Here is an 18,362-nt window from a genome sequence, read left to right as displayed (position 1 = left end):
CTTGCCCCAGTGGCAGGGCTGGGGGCAGTGGCTCTTTGCTCTGCCTAACTCTCCCTATAGATTCAGCTAGAAGGCCCTAAGACCAAAAGGGTAACTGGCTCTTGCTTGTACTCCTCCAGTGCACGGGGAGCCCACTGCCACCCATGTTAAGCCTGTCTCTATTTGGGTGGCTCTGATAGTTGGCTCTCATTTGTGGTGGTAGAGAGCACGTTGCACTGAAAGGAGGGGTGATCATTAAGGCTGTCATCCTACTGTGCGTCGGGGAGAGGAGAAAATATTCAGAGAATATACAGAGACAGCCAGAACGGTAATAATAATACCTATCTGATAGTGTCACTTCCCTGTTTGTAACCCTTCCATGGCTTCCTGGTTCCCTGAAGAGGGAGGCCAGACTCCTGTATGTACCCTCCATGAGCTTGGTCCAGTCTCAAACCACCTCTACGTGGCTCACACATTTCCCCACCCCACCCAGCCTTCCTGCAATGTGTTCCCTCTGCCAAGACCACCCATCCCTACCACCCTCACTTCTCTGTTCCTACAGGGCTCTGAACTACGCCCCCGACCCACCCAATCCCTGCACACTAGACTGTTTTTACTTGTGTCCCGAACTAAGACTATGGGATTCCTTTGCCCTGGTGCCCAGCATGGAGCCTGTCCCTGAACGGGTGATTGCCCCACCCCAGCACCTTCGCAGATAGCTCTGCTGCTCCTGATAGCCAGACCAGGAGAGGGTTAAACAACTGCCCCAGCCTTAGATCAGCCTTGGCATTGGAGAAGCAGGTGGCCCAATGTTTAACCAGATTCTTCCTGGGCCTTTTGTCAGCTCAGCTCAGGAACTCAATTCAGCCAGGTCTTCTGAGAGCTGAAACCTGGGCCCCTCTCACCCCTTTAGGCGCACCCCCTTCCTGGGCCCTGGGTTGCCAAGTAGCTGGAGCTGCCAGGGTGGGGAAGCGGGAGTGGGGGGCATGGGGGGGTAAGATTACAAAGCTGGAGGAGGCTTAGGAAGGGTCTGGTCCATGCTCTGCCCAGGCTTGCTGCACGGCCCTGGTTGAGCGTTTCCCATCCCCGCCTCCTTATCCCCATCTGTGTACGGAGGAGGCTGGTCTCGGTGGTCCCTCCTGATAGGAATGGGCAAGAGCTAGGGCTCCTCAGACTCCAGAACCCCCTAGCTAGGGGTCCCTTTGCTGGAGACTTTTTTCCACCAGAGGTGGGGGTGGGTAAATCTTTAACTAGCTCGCCCTGGGGAGGCTGGAGCCTTTCCGGATGGATGGCTGCCTGAGAAGGGGGAAGGGGGTGGGGGATGTAAGGTGTGTATAGCCAGTCCCAGTGTGGTGGAAAAGGGAGGGTAGTGGAGAGAGAAAGGAACGAGACTCGGGCGGAGCTAACTCCGTGTGCAAAGCAGGACATGGAGGAACGCGGGTCTCCCGACGGGTAAGCACACATTCTGGGAGGTTCGAGGAGCCTCTGGGCTCAGGGATGGTAACTCCCGTTCCTGCCACAGGGACCCCGCGCGGAGCCTGGAGCAGGGACCAGAGGGGCCAGAAACGCCCATCCAGGTGGTGCTCAGGTAGGTATAGGTTGGTTGAGGTGGGGGGCAAGGACAGGACCGATGGCGACAACGGGAGGGACCATCCGCCTTCCCAACGGACCCCAGGGTTCGTCCCATGAGCGCCGCCGAGTTGCGTCGAGGGGAACAGAGCGCGCTGCACTGCTCGGGGACCCGGACTCTGCAAGTGAGGAACCCCCCCCCCTCCAACCCCAACTACCCCCCCCAAACCTATCTGGAGGCCCCTCCGTCCCTTTCCCGGGTCAACTTTGTCCCAGGCCCCAGCCTCCCCCACAACCCCCTCAGCCCCGCCCCCAGGCCCCGCTCCCAGCGTGCCCCGCCCCGTCTGCCGCCCCCTCCCCCAGGTGAGCCCCCCGGGCGGCGGCCCTGACGTGGCGTTCCGCTTCGGCGCCGTGCTGGACGGGGCGCGCACGCAGGAGGACGTGTTCCGGGCGTGCGGCGTGCGGCGCCTGGGCGAGCTGGCGCTGCGCGGGTGAGTGAGGCCCCGGTGACGGCCCCCCACCCCGGCCCCCAGCCTGCCCCCTCCCCCCACCCCAGCCGCCCGCCGCCTGCGTCCAGCCGCGCCCCTGCCGCCCGCAGCTTCTCCTGCACTGTTTTCACCTTCGGCCAGACGGGCTCCGGGAAGACCTACACCCTGACCGGGCCTCCTCCGCAGGTGGGCCGGCCGCAGGTGGAGCGCGGCGGGGGTGGGGCGCACACTTCCAGGGGGAGGGGCCTTCGTGCCGCCCAGCCCCAGTTATTTGCAGACAGGGAAACTGAGGACCCGAGAGGTGAAGGCGCCTGCCCGATAGGGAGCCACTTGTAGCCGCTTTACTTAGTAGCTGTCCGTTTCTTCATCTGTAAACGGAAGTGATAGTTCCGACCGAGGAGTACCTGCCATGTTCTACGGGAACTTGGCGCAGTTCCGGCGCGCAGTAGGGCAGACCCCTACAAAGGGTAGTTAGGACTGTTACTTTGTGCTGGCATGATCATGGTCCAGCCCTTGGCTCAGCTGTTTCTGCCCCCAGGGCGAGGGTGTGCCCGTACCCCCCAACCTAGCTGGCATCATGCAGAGGACCTTTACCTGGCTGTTAGACCGGGTGCAGCACCTGGGCGCTCCTGTTACCCTCCGTGCCTCCTATTTGGAGATCTACAACGAGCAGGTGGGGGACTGAGATGAACAGACATTTCTCTCCACGGAGCACGGGTCAAGGGACAGAAGAGGCTGGGGGACTGTTGTCGGTAAGGGCTGGGGGTGGATGGAGCGTGGGCTTAGGGCCCCTTCCCTCACCCACCACCCTTATCTCAGGTTCGAGACCTTCTGAGCGTGGGCTCTCCCCGACCCCTCCCTGTTCGCTGGAACAAGACCCGGGGCTTCTATGTGGAGCAGCTGCGGGTGGTGGAGTTTGGGAGTCTGGGGGCCCTGATGGAACTTCTGCAGATGGGTGCGTGCTACTTCAGGGGTGCTTTGGGGTGTGGGGACGCCCATTCCTTAGCTGTTCACTGACGGTGCACTCGGAGCCCCTGGCTGGAGCTGTGGCTTGAGATACTCTGTGGGAGAAAAGGGCCAGCAAACCAACAATTCAGACATAGCCCAGGGATGGTCACCCCACCCCACCCCATGCCAGGCTTGTAGATTCTGCTGTCCACACTCTTGGAATCCTGATGATGGGGTCATGATTGGGTCGGGTGGGGTCAGGGTCATGGTCTCTCCAGCCCAGGGCCTCTGCCTTGGTCAGGCCCCATCTTTGCCCCCAGAGGAGGTCTCCCCACCTCAAGGCTCTCCCCTTTCAGTCTGTTCCCCTGCATGCAGCGAACCACAACCCTCTTCCTCTCCAGACTCCCAGACCCTTCTAGTTTCTTAAAGGTAAAGGTCAGACCTCTTAGGCTAGCCTGTGATGTCCTTGCATTCCAGCCTCATTCATTCATCAAATATTTATTGAGCACTCCCCTCACGACAGGCATTGGGGACACTGGGACTCTGGGTTCTGGCCCCAAAGTTGTGCCCAGAGTTGAGCTTTCTGAGTTTCTCTCTCTCCCCAGGGCAACAGGAGAGAGGTTCATAAAACATGAATCTGACTGACATCCCTCTGCTCAGTACTCTTCATCTTCCTTTCACATGTCCGTGCAAGAGGCAGACCCAGCCGCCCCTCCTTCCCCTTTCCTGCCTCCGTGCCTTTGCACAGGCTGGCCCCTCTCCCATGAAGCGATTCTTTTACTTTATCGGTGACCACCTGCTCGTCCTATCAGGTCCATCTCCTGCCGTTTTCCCCTCTAGGTCTTAGCCGCCGACGGAGCTCAGCTCACACCCTGAACCAGGCCTCCAGCCGAAGCCATGCCCTGCTCACACTCTACGTCAGCCGTCAAACTGTGAGTGTCCCCACGTGGGGAAGGAGCTGGCCCAGGGCCACCCAGCCAGGGTCTGCCTCTGGATGTAGAAAGCGACTTGGGTCTGTGCCGGAGGTAATGGTGGAAATCGTTGGCTTTGTGACTTTGGTGGGGACAGCCCCTCCCGAGTCCCTGTCGAGCCCTGGTCCCCCTGCCCCACAGATACCTCCAGGGGACTCCGGGGAGCCCCCCGTGGGGGGGAAGCTGTGCTTTGTAGACCTGGCTGGCAGTGAGAAGGTGGCAGCCACGGGATCCCGCGGGGAACTGATGCTTGAGGCGAACAGCATCAACCGGAGCCTGCTGGCCCTGGGTGAGAGTGGGGCCGGCCGCACGGGCTTCCCGTGTCCCTCCCCTGAGCCTGACCCAGAGCTGTCTCCAGTGGGGGAAACCAGAGGAGTTGTAGGGCGGGGAGTCAAGAGCTGTGACCCAGGAGCCACTCGCCTCCTCCTGGCCTCACCGTGCTGTTGACTGGTGCCTCCCTTCTTAGACCTTTACGAGTCTGTAAACACGGAGGGTTTATAAGGGTACGTTTTCATTGGAGAGGTAGAAGCCCTCAAGTGCAGACAGAGAATGAGCCCTCAGACTCTGTCCCATGTGCAGTTGGGAAGACTGAGGCCCAGTGAGGGGAAGGGAGGTGACCTTCTTCCCACCCTCACCCCAGGTCACTGGGCCTTGAGGTCTCTTCCTCTGTGGTGTGTGGGGGGAGATTTTCAGGGAACTCTTCTTTGTATCCTGAGCCCCTGCTGAGTGCGAGGTTCAGGGATGGTCAGCTTCTTTGGTGGCCCTGGGGATCAGGGGTGGACAAGGCCAGCTCTGCCCTCAGGAACCCCAGTCTGGTGGTAGAGACTGGTCTGACCAAGTAACCAGATCTTGTCGAAGAGGGGTCTTCGAGTCACACAGGCCTGGCTGGAGATCTCAGCTCTGCCTGGACCAGCTGGGTGGCCTTGAGCAAGAGCTGTGACCTTGCTGGCCTTGTCCCCACCCAGGTCACTGCATCTCCCTGTTGCTGGACCCACAGCGGAAGCAGAGCCACATCCCCTTCCGGGACAGCAAGCTCACCAAGCTGCTGGCAGACTCGCTGGGGGGACGCGGGGTCACCCTCATGGTACCTGGGAGAGGCTGGCAGGGAGGGATGGCTCCTGATGGTGGGGTCCCAGAGAGGAGCACTCAGGGGCAGTCCTCCCCAGGTGGCCTGCGTGTCCCCTTCAGCCCAGTGCCTTCCTGAGACTCTCAGCACCCTGCGATACGCAAGCCGAGCCCAGCGGGTCACCACTCGGCCACAGGCCCCCAAGGTGAAATGGGGGGACACACAGGCAGAGGGGATAGTTGGGGATCACGCAGTAGTTGGAGCCTGAGTTGGTGTCACAGGAAGTCTGGGACTGAGTCAGAGTTGGGATTAGAGTCAGAGTCCTGGTGATGGGGTCATGGTCAGGGTTAGGGCATGTCTAGGGGTATGATCTGATTTGGGATGTGACTCAGGGTATAGCCAGGGTCCCAACTGGTACCATGATTAAGTCTGAGTTGAGTTGGGGTCTGACGTAGTGTCTCGTTTAGAGTCAGAATCTGGGCCAAGGTTTGAACAGAACAGAATTTAAGGTTGGACTTGGAGCAGGGTCCAGCCTAGAGGAGGCCCTCCAGGCATACAGCTTTGATACCATTAGGATGGGGTGCCTCCTCCAGGCGCATGTAGCCTTGTGCCAGGATGCGAGGCTGGCCATCGAAGCATAGGCTGGGTTTTAGGCTCTACTCACCCACCCCCAGAAGCCCTTGTGCAGTGCACAACGTGTACAGCTGTAAGCAGCAGCCCTGGGCCTCTTTTTCTGCAGTCGCCTTCGCCTATGGCAAAGCAACCCCAGCGTTTGGAGATTGAGATATTGCAGCTCCAGGAGGAGAACCGTTGTCTGCGGTCCCAACTGGGGCAAATAGACCCCAAGGGTATGAGCTTCCTGGAGGCGGGGGTAGGGTAAGGATAGGGTCTGGGGCTCCTGTGGACCCAGCCATCTTCCCTTTCCCTGCAGCCTCAAGGCTCAGTGGGGCTCGGGTGGCCTGGGCCCAGCGGAACCTCTATGGGATGCTACAGGAGTTCATGCTGGAGAATGAGAGGCTCAGGTAGGGCCCGTCTCAGCCAGGGGGACTCTGTGCCCCATCCCTCCCCTCTGGGCTGCTCTGCCAGGCTGCCCTGCTCCCTAGTCTCTGGCTACCCTTCCGTCCCCCCTTGCCTCGTGGGGCTCAGACTCCAGCGCAAAGGGGAGGGCTAACTGATACCCCCCCGGTAGCTCTGCCTCCTGTCACCTGCCTGGGGCCTGCTCTTCCCAGGAAAGGACAGAGCCAGCTGCAGAGTAGCCGGGCCCGGGCCCAGGATGAGCAGCGCGTCCTGGCCCAGCAGGTCCAGGAGCTGGAGCGGTGAGCATGGCTGCCAGCCGGGAGGCAGGCCTCGGGACAGAGGGCAGGTGGGAGAGGGTGGCTCAGTGAAATGGTCAAGAGTCTAACCTCTGGACACAGACCACCTGGGTTCACATGTCAGCTCTGCCACCTACTAGCTGTGTGACCTTGGGTGAGTCATTTTACTTCTCCCTGCCTGGGCTTCCTCTTCTATAAACCGGGGATAACACAGTGCCTACTTTATAGGGCGGTTGTAGAGTTGGGATTGAACGAGTTCGTACGTAAAGCCTTGAGAACAGTACCTGGCACGTAGCAGGTGCTCCCTGAGTGTTTGTTAAGAGGCCAGCCTGGTGTTGGTTTGTGGGCTGTCAGCACAGACCCCACTGTTCTCTCCAGGCGCCTCCTCTGTGCCTGCTACCGTCACCAGCCACACCCTGGCCCAGCCCCACCGTGTCCCTGTGTGATGGCGCCGCCTCCTCCGTGCCACGTGAGTCTCTGCCCAGCCGGGGAGGGTAAGGGGCAGGACCAGCACGACCAGCTTCTGACATGCTCTCTTGCAGGCCCTGCCACCCCTCTGCTCCTGCTGCCACCTGTGCCCCCTGTGCCGAGCGCCACTGGCCCCCTGGGCCTGCGCATGTAGGGAGCTGCACCTGCCCCAGGTAGGAGAGGCGGAGCGGGGGTGAGCAAAGGGGGAAGAGCTGGAGAGTTTGATCCAGGGGGTCAGCAGCCTGGGAGGCTCCAGGGTTCCAGGGTCCCAGGCTGGCTTATGGGGTGAGGGGCTCGCTTTGGGCTCCTGCCCAGGGTTCGGAAAGTCTGGTTCGCTCGCCTCCCCCTCCTCCCCATCCTGCCTTCTTTCAGGAACTCATGGAGCCACTCGCTTATTCATTCGTCCGCTCACACATGACTCATTTATGTCTTCACTTACTCATGTGTTCATTCACTGGCTTGGTGGCGCTCCCCTAAGCTCCCAGCTTTGTGCCAGCCCCTTTCTGGGCGCAGAGAATTCCAACAGAGACCAGACATGGTTCCTGCCCTCAGGGGGGCATTCCAGGGGCTACCTGCTGCCCACAGAAAAAGGGACCAAGACCCTGCGCTTTTATGTCCTCCTGATATTCTTGGTGGCCCGCGGGGGCAGGTGCGGCAGAGATGGTGGTGGCACCAGGAAGGGGGGGGGCACGTAGAGGCAGGATCACCCAGTGTGGGCTCTGGTCTTTCCTGCAGGTGTTTGGCCCTAAGGCCCCAGGGGGCGTGCCCCTGTCTGCCCAGCCCCCACCCTGGGCACCCCCATGCGACCCTGGCTCTGCCAAGTGTCCGAGAGAGAGGTGGGCCGGCCCTGGGGCACCGGGACAGGGGAGGAGGGGGCTGGGCCTGGGACTCGAAGGCTCACTTCCCACTACCCACCTCACCCCGGTCCAGGAGTCCTAGCGACTGGTCTCAGACCCGAGTCCTGGCAGAGATGCTGATGGAGGAGAAGGTGGTACCCTCTGCACCCCCCCTGCCCGTGGGGCCCCCGGACACGTCACCAGTGCTGCGAGGTGAAGGAGAGAGGGAGGGGTTTTTTGTGATCTTGGGCCAGAACCCACCCTCTCCAGGTGTTAGTCTTCCCATCTCTGAAATAGGCTGTGTGTTGAGAGACTCGTAAGATCTTTCCAGGTCCCAAACTCGGAATTCTCTTCCCGGGGCCGCCTGTACATCCCGATGTGCGCAGGAGCCCACGGTGTATGTTGAGGGGGAGGGGGACCACCGAGGCTTCCCCAGAGGGTGTTGGGACACGGATGGGTCTGGGCGGGGAGGGGCCCAAGGGGACGCAGGCCTTGAGACTCACCGTGTGCTCCTCAGGTGGGGCTGCGGTTCCAAACCTGGCCCGGAGACTGGAGGCCCTCAGAGACCAAATTGGCAGCTCCCTGCGTCGCGGCCGGAGCCAGCCACCCCCCAGCGAGGCTACACGGAGCCCCAGCCGAGTCCTCCCTCCCTGCTGAGGGCAAGGCAGAAACCGGGAGGCCACCACGTGACCTTGGTCTGGGCTCTGTGCTCCCGGGCTTCAGTCCCCCCATCTGCTCAACGGGGACAGCAGCTGCCCGCTCCCCTCTGCAGCGGCGCCGGGCACGGGGTAGTTCCTGAGGGCTGCGGGTAGGGCGGGTGGGCAGGTGGGGGGAGCAGAGGGAGGCTGCCGCCCCGGACGGTGAGAGATGAGACTGCATTCGGGAGAAGCCAGGCCGCGGGTGATGAAGTAGACGAATAAAGAGAGGTGTCGGCTCCCAGTGTGGCGGGGCCTGTCTCCGGCGGGCATCAGGCACTTCTGCGCGGAGGCACCCCGGGGACGAGGGGCTCTCGGGGGGGCCCGAGGAGGAGGCCGGGACTCTCGGCGGAGGTGCGTGCCCCCGCTGATCAGGAATAGTCCGGGGTGCCATCTCCTTCGTAGAGGGTACAAGCGTTAACGGAGCAACTACCACACGCACCACGGCAGACGTGGGGGAATCAGCGCGAGCGTCTGGGTGCGGGAGCGGGAGGGAGACTGGTTCCAGCTCGCCGTCTGTGCCCGCTGCAGGGGCCCTGGTGCCGGAGGGGTCGTGAGGTCTGAGTTCTGATGCCACAGGCTTGCCGGGACCTTGGGCAGGCCTTGAACCCTCCCTGGATCACTTCCTCGTATTCAGCCAATTAGATGGAGGTGAGGCTCCTTTCTGTGGGGTTCAAGTGAGGGTCAGGAGGTGAAGAATATCAGGATGCCGGTAGGATGCAGTGGGTCTGCAGTTAGGGGAAGTCCAGATGGGACATGAGAAATTGGGGGTGCCAGTGGGAGGCTCTTGTTAGAGAAGGAGCCACGAGACTCATCTAACTCTTCCATTTTATAGTTAGGGAAACTGAGACCCACAGGGCTCGTTCCTGCCTTTGTTCGCTCATTCGTTCATTCAACACTCCTGGCATCGACGCAAACCAGGGGGGTGAACAGGACTGACAAGGGACACGCTGGCTTTGCCCAGGAAGCTCACACTGGCCGGGTATTGAAAGGCAAGACATGTGACTGAGCATTCGGGGTGTTCAACAGCGGAGACTTAGCAGAAGGAAGCAGAGCCCGGCACGTGGGGTAATGACCAGACGACACAGGCCACCGGGCTCGGCAGGGTGGGCTGTGGTTAGGTCCGCAGACTGAACCACACATGTGCAGATCTCACCTCCTCACTTAACCGTGAGTGATCCTGGGCAAATGACTTCGCTGCTCCGACCCTGAGTCCTCTCCTCTCAGGATGGATACGATAGTAATACCCCTCACTGGCCAGTTGTGGGGATTAAATCCACTTGTAGATGGAAAGAGTGCAGCACAAGGCTTTGCTGGTTGCAGACAAGTTAGCCAAAAGCAACTTTCAGCCAATATGACCATTTGATGAAATCGATGATCTGGGTTCAAAAAAAATTCATTCCACAAATCCCTATGGAGAACCCACTTTGGGCCAGCATTGAACAAAATCTAAGAATCCTTACTGTCCCCAAACACAGACAAAAAAAAAAACAAAAAAACAAAAAAACAAGAAAAAGGGCAGAATAGAGGGAACTCGGTGATAAATGCCATGGAGCAAAATCTAGCAGGGAGGTCCATCTGCCAGGGCGGGTGCAATTCAGAATAGGGGGCATCAGGAAAGGTCTCATGCAGGTGACATTCACGCAGAGACCAGAAGGAGCGGAGGAGGGTGAACCTGGTTATTGCCATAAAGTCGTTTTTTCCTACTCTGAGTAATTGTGGGGCCACCTGGGCTCCGGTGGCTCGGCAGGCTTGAGCCTGGGCCCCTCCCCTCCCCAGAGCCCTTCTCTCTCTTTCACGCTATGGGGGCCCTGCTTGCTGGGTGGTCCCCAGCCCCCGGTGGGAAAGGCCCCTGGCTCTGAGTGTGAGAGCTTTCCTCAGCTGCCTTGGGAGGGTGGACAGGGACCACCCAGGGGGACCCTGGCTATTGCTGGTTCATTTCGTGTTTGGATGATTCCTTCTTCCGCTGGAGCCAGCCACGATTTTCCAGTTTCCTCGTTCCAGCTCAGCAAAACCCCCACTTACTTTCCCAGAGATAGACTCAAGGAGACCAGTCTCTGGCACCCCATCCACTAGGCCATGTGTCCATCTCCGGGTCAACACCCTTGCTCTAGAACTGCCCCTTTCCCAGAATCCTGAAACCCTGGCGGAATTCCAGAGGACCCCAGTAATGTGTCAAGACTTTTCGAGTCCAGTGGTCCTTACTGAAAGCTTGAGGACTCCAGAGGGCACTTCTGGAGCCCTGAAAGCTATAGGGCTTCCGAGGATGCTGGAATCTGGGGGCCGTTCTCTGGCCCCTTGAAGTGGGGTGGTCACCCTCCAGCACTGTCAAGCTTAGAAGGCCTCTGATCAGAATTGAGGGAAGCTCTAGGAAATCCTGGAGCACTGTAGGCATTTTCCAGAATCCCAGATCCTTAAGTGATCTCTCAGAAATTTTAAAACTGTGTGTAGAAATTGGGAAGGATTCTCTGGACTCTCTACCTGGGGAGGGAGATGTTCAGCAGAGCTTGGAAGGCCATCCACGAGTTTCTAGAATGCTGGCAAATCTAGAGATGAATCTAGATGTCGAGAGCCCTGGCTGAATTCTCCAGATCCTTGGGGACCCTCTGCCTCAGCCAGTGCAGGAACAGGAGTATGGCCGGAAGCATCACTGTAGGACACACGCTTGAGGAAGAGCACGCCTGAGTGTCCTTGTCCTTCTTTTGAGGTCTCCTCTGGGCGATCCACCCCAAGATAGACCCCACCAGGTGCAGACAGCGTGAGAGAGTGTGAGGACCCCCATGCCAAGAAGTCTCACTCCCGTCTCTGTCTGCTCTGGCCACACCTGCCTTCTTTCACCTCCCAGACGGGTCCTGCCTTCTCTCGGGGTCTTTCTTCCCTCTGTCTAATGACACATTTGCCCCAGATTCCTATTCGGTTTATACGCAGCAGGTTGATTGCAGCCCCTCTGAGGGATACCCCTCTGTGTTCTTTTAGATGGTGTCTTCTGTCATCGTGTCCTTGTCGAGCTTCCTGACTCCCCTTTATTTTAATGGTGGAGCAGCGTGGTGCGTGTCGAGTGGCGGGGCGGGGGCTTGCTGTGAAGCGAGGAGCAGCAGTCCCCGGAAGGTGTGAGCAGGTGGCACCGTAGTTAGCAGGGGCGGAGTCACGCGCCGGGGCTCGAAGCCTGCCCTGCAGCCCACCGCCTGTGGGAGCCCCTCGAGGCCCGCCCAGGCCGGCCAGCAAGGAAGACCTGTGAAAGTGGGCCAGGGTGTCGGCCTCAGGAGCCTTCACGTAGCCCACGCTGTGACCACACAGTCTCGCACTCATCACCCCTTTACTAGGTCCCTCTGGAAGGCCGGGCCTGCTTTGCTGGCTGTCAGGCTGGAGGTCTGGGTGGTCTCCAGGCTTCGGAACGTTGGGCAGACGCACCCCCTCTCTCGGCCTCAGTCTGTCCCGACTTACGGCTGTGGGAGCCTGTGCGAGGCACTTAACCTCTCTGAACCTCAGGCTCTTCCTCTGTAAAGTGGGGATAAGGTTGGTTTATCCTGTGAGAAGTCAGTGAGCGCTCATAGAGGGTATGAGATGAGGGTTAAAAGTGACTCCACAGGGGCACCTGGGTGGCTCAGTCGTTAAGTGTCTGCCTTAGGCCCGCGGGAAGCCTGCTTCTCTCTCTCCCACTCCCCCTGCTTGTGTTCCCTCTCTCGCTGTCTCTCTCTCTCTGTCAAATAAATAAAATCTTAAAAAAAAAAAAAAGTGACTCCACATAAACCGTTGAAGACACAGCCTGGCCCCTGGTCTGTGCTGCATAAATGCTAATCAGTATTACTGTTGTTATTATGAATAATGGAAGCTCTCAGCACACGCGTGCCATGTGCCTGTCCTTGCAGGAGAGGACCTGTGTCGATACCTGCTCTCCGGTCATTTCAGACCAGATAGCCTCTCTGCCGGCTCCTTCCTACGGTGACTCTTCGAACGTGGATTCTTGCGGGGAGAGAGTGGCCATCCAGGACTGTTGCCCGGTGCAAGAGCCAGGGAAGAGTCCCCGCTGCTCTGCCAGGGCTCATTGAGAGACATTCATTTGTCTCCATTGAAGAAGGGCCCGGGGGGACTTTCCAAAAAGTCTGGCTTGCCTCGAGGTTTTGGAAAAGAGCTATTTTAGTCCATCTAAGGACATTGGGTGATATCAGCTCGGTCAGCCAAGAGTCAGGGCAGGTCCCTGGAGGTCCTGCTTTAATGGACAGATAAGACCAGCCTGCAAAGAGCAGGAAAATGCCTGTGTCCTCTTCCTGGACACAGGCCGGTCTTTGGAAGGTTACTCCTTTGGGAAAACCCCCTCCTTCAGTGGTACGAAGGGAGCCAGACGGGCCACAAGCTCTGTCCCTTGGATCTCAAGGACACTCAGCTCCAGAGTGTCTCGCTTTGCAAGCTGCTTCTCCAGGCCAAGCCTGCCTCTCCCACAGTCGGGAAGCGAGACTGACAACATCCAAGGGCGCTCTTCGCTCCGCTGTCTTCAAGGAGCGAGAACGTGACCTGTCCTTCATCATTTCATTCCTCCACACCCCGTGGGCTCCTCTTAACCCCATTTAACAGAGGGAAGAACTCAGATCCAGAAAGGGGAAGTCACTTAGGATCACATAGGAAGGGGGCACAGCAGTGACTGGTCCCGGGTCTGTCCGGGTGCAAAGTTCAACCGCTTGACCATCACTCTGCTAAATGAAGCTCCAGAGTCCTCCCGGCCATGGCACACGGACTAATTCAAAACTGGGGACACAAGGAAACGCCACCGCCGAGCAATCTCTTTGCTTTTTGGACTGTGTCCTTGAGCGTTCCAATCATGTACTAAGCATTATTTAAGGACTTAGAGCAGTGATTCCAATCTTCCAGCCTCCCTCAGCTGCCTTCTAGTTGGGTGGTCCTTCTCCGGGTCTGACCTACATTCTCCTTCGCAGTTCTAAGTCCATTGGTGTGTGTTCACTGAGCACCTGCTAAATGCCCCGCATACTGCTGGGCCCCAGGGAGGAGGAGATGGGTTAGGTCTTGGTGTGGCAGGCACGGAGCATGCTGTTGGCTGGGGAAGGGAGATGCAGGCACGTGTGAGCCTGGCTCCTGCAGGGAGGAGGCTGGTGGAGGGAAATGACCCGCCCCCTGCTCCAGGTGTCTGAAAGAACAGGGCCCAAGGTCCCGTTTAGGAGGGGACAGGGCCTGGGAGGTCAGCAGAGTGATGCAGGTGTCAGGGAGACCAATCCGAGTTCAAATCACGACTCATTGCCTGGATGACCTTTGACACCTGTTCACTTGAGCTCTTAGCCTCATTTTCCTTATCCGTAATACAGAGCAATCGTAGTAAAGGGATGGAGCCTTAACAGGGGGACTCCGTAAGATGTGCTTATGGGGCGCCCGGCCTGGGGCCCGGCACACAGTAGGAACTGAATCCAGCTTAGTGGCCTAGAGCAGTGGCAGCCAAGTCTGGTTCACTGAGGGAATCTTTCAGGAAACTTTCCAACAGGGCCCCATCTAAGCATCCAGCTCTGTAGCTAGGTGGGGGATAGGCAAAGTAGAGGCGAATGTTCTAGGGAATCCCAGGGGATTTGAAGCAGTCCTGGGGTAAGGAAGGCCGGGTTCTAGCGCTGGTTCTACCACTTCTCTGGGCCTTTGCTCCCGGCCTCGGGCTCCTGGTCTATGTGGAGCCATCTGAGTGAACCTGGACGGTCTTTCTAGAAGTTCTTTGCTGCCCTCTAGTGGACATGGGCACTCTCACCTCCCGGCAGCGTATTTCCTGCCTGTCTGGAGCCCTTACCTGGGACCCCAGGCTACGTGCCTGTGAGGACGCAGGTCTCTCCACTGCATACACTTGGGGAGCACGGAGGACGTTCACAGGTGTCCCTCACTGAGCGCTCATATCAGCCATATCCAGTGAGCTACGTTACCGTCATTTGCAGGCCTACATGAGGAAGGTGAGATCAGGGAAGGAAAAGCCCCCCCCCCCCCCAACGGTCACCCGGCAAATCACAAGGGCTTGGGGCTCAAGGCTGTCGGTGGCCTAGCTCTTTGGGATGGGTGGGGAAGAAGGACAGCCTAGAAACCACTGAGCAGTGAGAAGGTCCCCTCTCCCGGGTGCTGCCCACCTCCTCTCACCCTGAGTGGGCAGGTGACACTCTGAGTCCAGGCGAACTGAGCAGTCAGCTGTCTGGGGCAAGGCCTGGGGCTGGATACCTCCTCGTGGGGAAGGAAGGTCCCCCTGCCATCCCCTTCCATCATTAGCGCAGGAAGGCCTGAACCCTGACCACGCCCTCGGGTCTGAGTCCCACCCAGTGTCCTCCATGTCCCTGTTGGTCCTTCCTTCTTCCTGGAGAACTTTGCAGGGAGTTGCTTTCTGGCCCTCACTTCCATTCCCTCTTCGTGGATCTCTCCCAATTATAAATCTGGCCGGCCATTCCCTTCTGAAAACCCACCAGCACTCCCCATACACTCCAGATTCACGAGCAGAGCCTTCGGCCGGCATCACGGGCCTACCTGCTGGGCCTCGGCCCCCTCCTCAGTGTTGCTCTTGCCACTGGCCTCCCCCTCCGAGCTCCAGCTCCACGGTTTGGATGGTTGGGTGCTTTGGCTGGTTGGGTTTTGCTTTCCAGATGCATCTTTGTGTCTCTGCCTCCTCTGTGGCTCCGCGGGTGCTGTCCCTCGGTCCAGAGCACCCTGTCCTCCCTCCACGGGCCCCCTTGCACTTTTGTCTAGTGAACTCCTCAGCGGGTTAGATTCCCCTCCCCTGGCCTCTGCTCCCCCATCACTGCAGTGACCATCTGTCTTACCATCTTCTCCTCCCCCCCAGCCCCCCTCCCCGGGGAATGAACTCTAGGAGGTCCTTCCTGTGCTCCATCGTACCCCCAGCACCAAGCACAGAGTGCAAGCCTGGTGAATAAATGAGTGAATGAATGAATAAGTGTGGGAGCAAGCCTGGGCCCTAGAGTCAGGCTGATGTGGCCCCCAGCTCAGCTGTAAGCTGGGTGACCTTGAACAAGTCCTGTTCCCTCCCTGAGCACCCATGTGTTCCTCTGAAAATGACCCTCCATTCCTGCTGCTCCTCCTGCATGGGTAGGCCCTCCCCCTCCTCCTGGACTGGTTCCAGAGGTGGCCAGTTCCTGTGGACTCTTGAGCCCTGGGTACCCCCAGGAGGGCAGGGGCCCCAGAGCCTCCACCCTCCCACCCTGATGGCCAGAGGGGAAAGAGGGGTCAGCATCCCCAGACTACGAATGACCTTGCATCCTGTGGTCCAGGGTTAATTTTTTAAAAACAGCTCAAAGTCCAGGTGGGCTTTGGAAGAGTTTGCTCTCTCTGTTTGCCCTGGTTAATCATCTCAGGAGAGCAAACATCCCTGGAGGCAGGCAAAGAGACCAACATCCAGGCGTCTGCCCTCCCCCCAAGAGAGGCCGTGTGGCTGAATGAACATCCTGTCCAAAAGAGGCCAGTATCTGTCTTTACCCCTCTGTGGCCTGGCCTTCCCGTGGGGCCAGTGGGGTTGACAGACCTAGGGCAGAGCTGCGGGGAAGAGCAGAGGAGCCGTCATGGGGCCATGGGCAAGCTTCAGAGGAGGGCTCTATTCCTACTGAGTCATGGTGGGTTTTTCACGCTCATAGCAGCTCGGTTTCTCCAGACAGACCTGGAGTTCATCACCAGATAGGACAGTGGAGAGTTTAGAGAGCACTGACCCACTGCCTCACTTGACCTCTTGGCAGACAGAACAGGGACTGTTATCTTCAGTTTACAGATGAGGAAAGTGGGCTTCAGAGAGGGAAAGTCCTCTGCAAAGTTAGTGGAAAAGAAGTCAGGCCTTCTGGCTCCCAGTTCTCTGAACACCTCAAGTTAGACTTCTTACTACCACCACTAACCAAACCATGGAAGACCGAGAAACCCTGTGAACAGGAGGGAAGGTAATTGTCCCAGAAATCTAAGCCGAAATGGTTGGTGTGATAAAACTTGTAACATGGCTTTGAGCTTCCTGGCGGCCAAAGCAAAAAGGAAATGCTGTCAGTAGCCAAGCTGCTGGTGATGGAGCAAAGGAAACACTCACTTAGGAATAGAGACATATTTGTTCCTGATACTGATGAAAGACGAAGTATCAGGTGGCTCCTACAGAGAGACGTGACGCACATTTGCAGGTGTTGGTGGCGGGAGGGGGGGGACGCCTGGATTCTCACACGAACATGGGTCTTGCTTTTGGAACCCACTATCTGAAGGGGGCATGCCCAGCAGGGGGCCTTCTCTGAGTCTGGAATGTTCCATGTCAAGAACAGGGACGAAGTAAGGACAACGGCTCTGACTGCTGGAAAAGGGAGCTTCATAGAGAGGGCCAACAGTAGCACTGGCAGGATTTTGAGCTTTGGAGACAAACAGAACTAGGTTTTCAAAAATTCTCATGGAAATTGCTTAATGAACAGTATACAGTTTCCTAAGCCTGCCGTTAACGAAGCGTCACAACTGGGAGGCTGAGAACAACAGAAGTGTATTCTCTCACAGTTTTGGAGGTTAGAAGTCCAACACCAGACTGTCCGTGGGCCCACAGTCTTGAAGTTTCTAAAAAAGAACCCTCACTTGCCTCTTCCTACCAGCTTTCCTTGGCGCTCCTCGACTTGTAGCTGACGCCCATCTCTGTGCCGGGCTTCACGTGGCCGTCTTCCCTGTGCGTCCCTCTGCGTCTGTGTGTCCGAGTCTCCCTCCCCTTTCTCTTACTGAGACACCAGGCGTTAGATGTAGGGCCCACCCTCATCCAGTATGACCTCACCGTAGCTCAGAGCCTCTGCAAATGAGGTCACATTGAGGTCCCGGGTGCACACGAATTTTGCGGGGGACACTACGTTCAACCCACCGCAGACACAGTCACCTCTTACCACGTGCCAGACGCTGCCCTAGTGCTTTGCAAAGCGTAGTGCCCGTGACCGCACAACAGCACTGTGAACCAGCAGCCGCTGTCCCCATTCACTGATGAGGAAGCCCAGGCACTGGGAGGAGGCGTCACTCGCCCCAGGCCAGCACGGGATGCAGTCTGGCCCCGGAGTCTGAGTTCTCAGCCGCCACCCACTGCCACCGGTCCCAGCAGCTCTGCTTTCCAGCAGGGAGCCCCCGGGCAAGGCACCCTACCTCTCAGAGACTCAAGTCCCCTGTCTTTATTTTCTATATTTCTCAAAGATTGTATTTATTTACGAGAGTGCGCGCGCAGGAGTTGGGGAAGGGGCAGAGGCAGAGGCAGAAGCAGGCTCTGTGTTGAGCAGGGGCTCGACGCAGGACTTGATCCCAGAGTCCAGGATCATGACCTGAGCCAAAGGCAGGTGCTTCACGGACTGAGGCAGCCCTCAAGTGCCCTGTCTTTAAAGGGGAAAATAGCACCTACTTTCCAGGGTCGTTGTAGGGGCTGGATCCAGTTCTGTGGCGTGTGTAGTGTTGGCACGGAGCCGGCACAGAGCAGGTGCTCGGGGAACAGAAGCTGCTGTGGAAATCATCATTATTATTCCTACTATTATTTGCTAGGGCTACAGAAGCCAGGGGTCAGAGAGGGAAGTCGGGGGACAGGAAGCCCCGGTTCTCTTCTGGGCTGTGCCTTTAGGCCCCCCCTGCGGTCTCTGCGATGTCGTTTTTTCTCCCTGGGCCTCCGTGCTCTCATGTGAGGAAGGGGCCTGATCAGGCTCGGTCTGCTGGCCCCCGGAGTGTGAGGTCCAGGTGGGTGACCCAGCGGGAAAGGTGACAGGCTGCTCATCTCCTCCTGTGGCAGGTGGGCAGTCTGTGGGGAGCCAGTCTGGGGCCTGAACCCAGCCCTGGGCTGCCCCCAGGCCAGCCTATGTTTGGCCAGTGCCGCCCTGACCCTTTGGGACCACTGACCCCGGGCAGGACACCACGAGGGATCGATCAGACCTGGCCTTGGGGCCCTGATTGGTTCAGGCTGAGCAGGACAAATACCAAGGTCACCTACAAGCTGCTGGCCCCCTCCCCAGTCTCAGTTCGCAGCTGCTGCGGGCAGAGAGGTGGTGGCTCCTCTGTCCCCAGACCGGGCCTGTGAGT

The 18,362-nt window shown here is 58.5% G+C and overlaps 1 protein-coding gene across 1 annotated transcript; it reads left to right on the top strand.

Moving 5' to 3' along the window:
- The first annotated feature begins 1,405 nt into the window (after positions 1-1,405).
- Positions 1,406-8,295, top strand: KIF12 (kinesin family member 12). Its single transcript, XM_040631343.1, has 19 exons — positions 1,406-1,431; positions 1,502-1,567; positions 1,655-1,733; positions 1,912-2,039; positions 2,147-2,222; positions 2,575-2,709; positions 2,856-2,991; positions 3,825-3,916; positions 4,064-4,244; positions 4,921-5,039; positions 5,122-5,226; positions 5,761-5,869; positions 5,953-6,043; positions 6,251-6,337; positions 6,713-6,803; positions 6,877-6,975; positions 7,538-7,638; positions 7,733-7,851; positions 8,156-8,295. Exons 1-19 carry the CDS (start codon positions 1,406-1,408, stop codon positions 8,293-8,295), a joined length of 1,980 nt encoding a protein of 659 aa, XP_040487277.1.
- The last annotated feature ends 10,067 nt before the right edge of the window (positions 8,296-18,362 follow it).

The sequence above is a fragment of the Ursus maritimus genome, unplaced genomic scaffold (assembly GCF_017311325.1).
Source record: "Ursus maritimus isolate PB19 unplaced genomic scaffold, ASM1731132v1 scaffold_17, whole genome shotgun sequence".
NCBI lineage: Eukaryota > Metazoa > Chordata > Mammalia > Carnivora > Ursidae > Ursus > Ursus maritimus.
This window is presented reverse-complemented; position numbering and strand designations above follow the sequence as displayed.

Bases quoted from the DNA above. Each gene is read 5' to 3' on its own strand.
- KIF12 (XM_040631343.1), top strand. From the start codon at position 1,406: ATGGAGGAACGCGGGTCTCCCGACGG. The intron at 1,568-1,654 runs GTAGGTATAGGT...AACGGACCCCAG, and splicing joins CCCATCCAGGTGGTGCTCAG to GGTTCGTCCCATGAGCGCCG. The intron at 5,870-5,952 runs GTATGAGCTTCC...CTTTCCCTGCAG, and splicing joins GGGGCAAATAGACCCCAAGG to CCTCAAGGCTCAGTGGGGCT.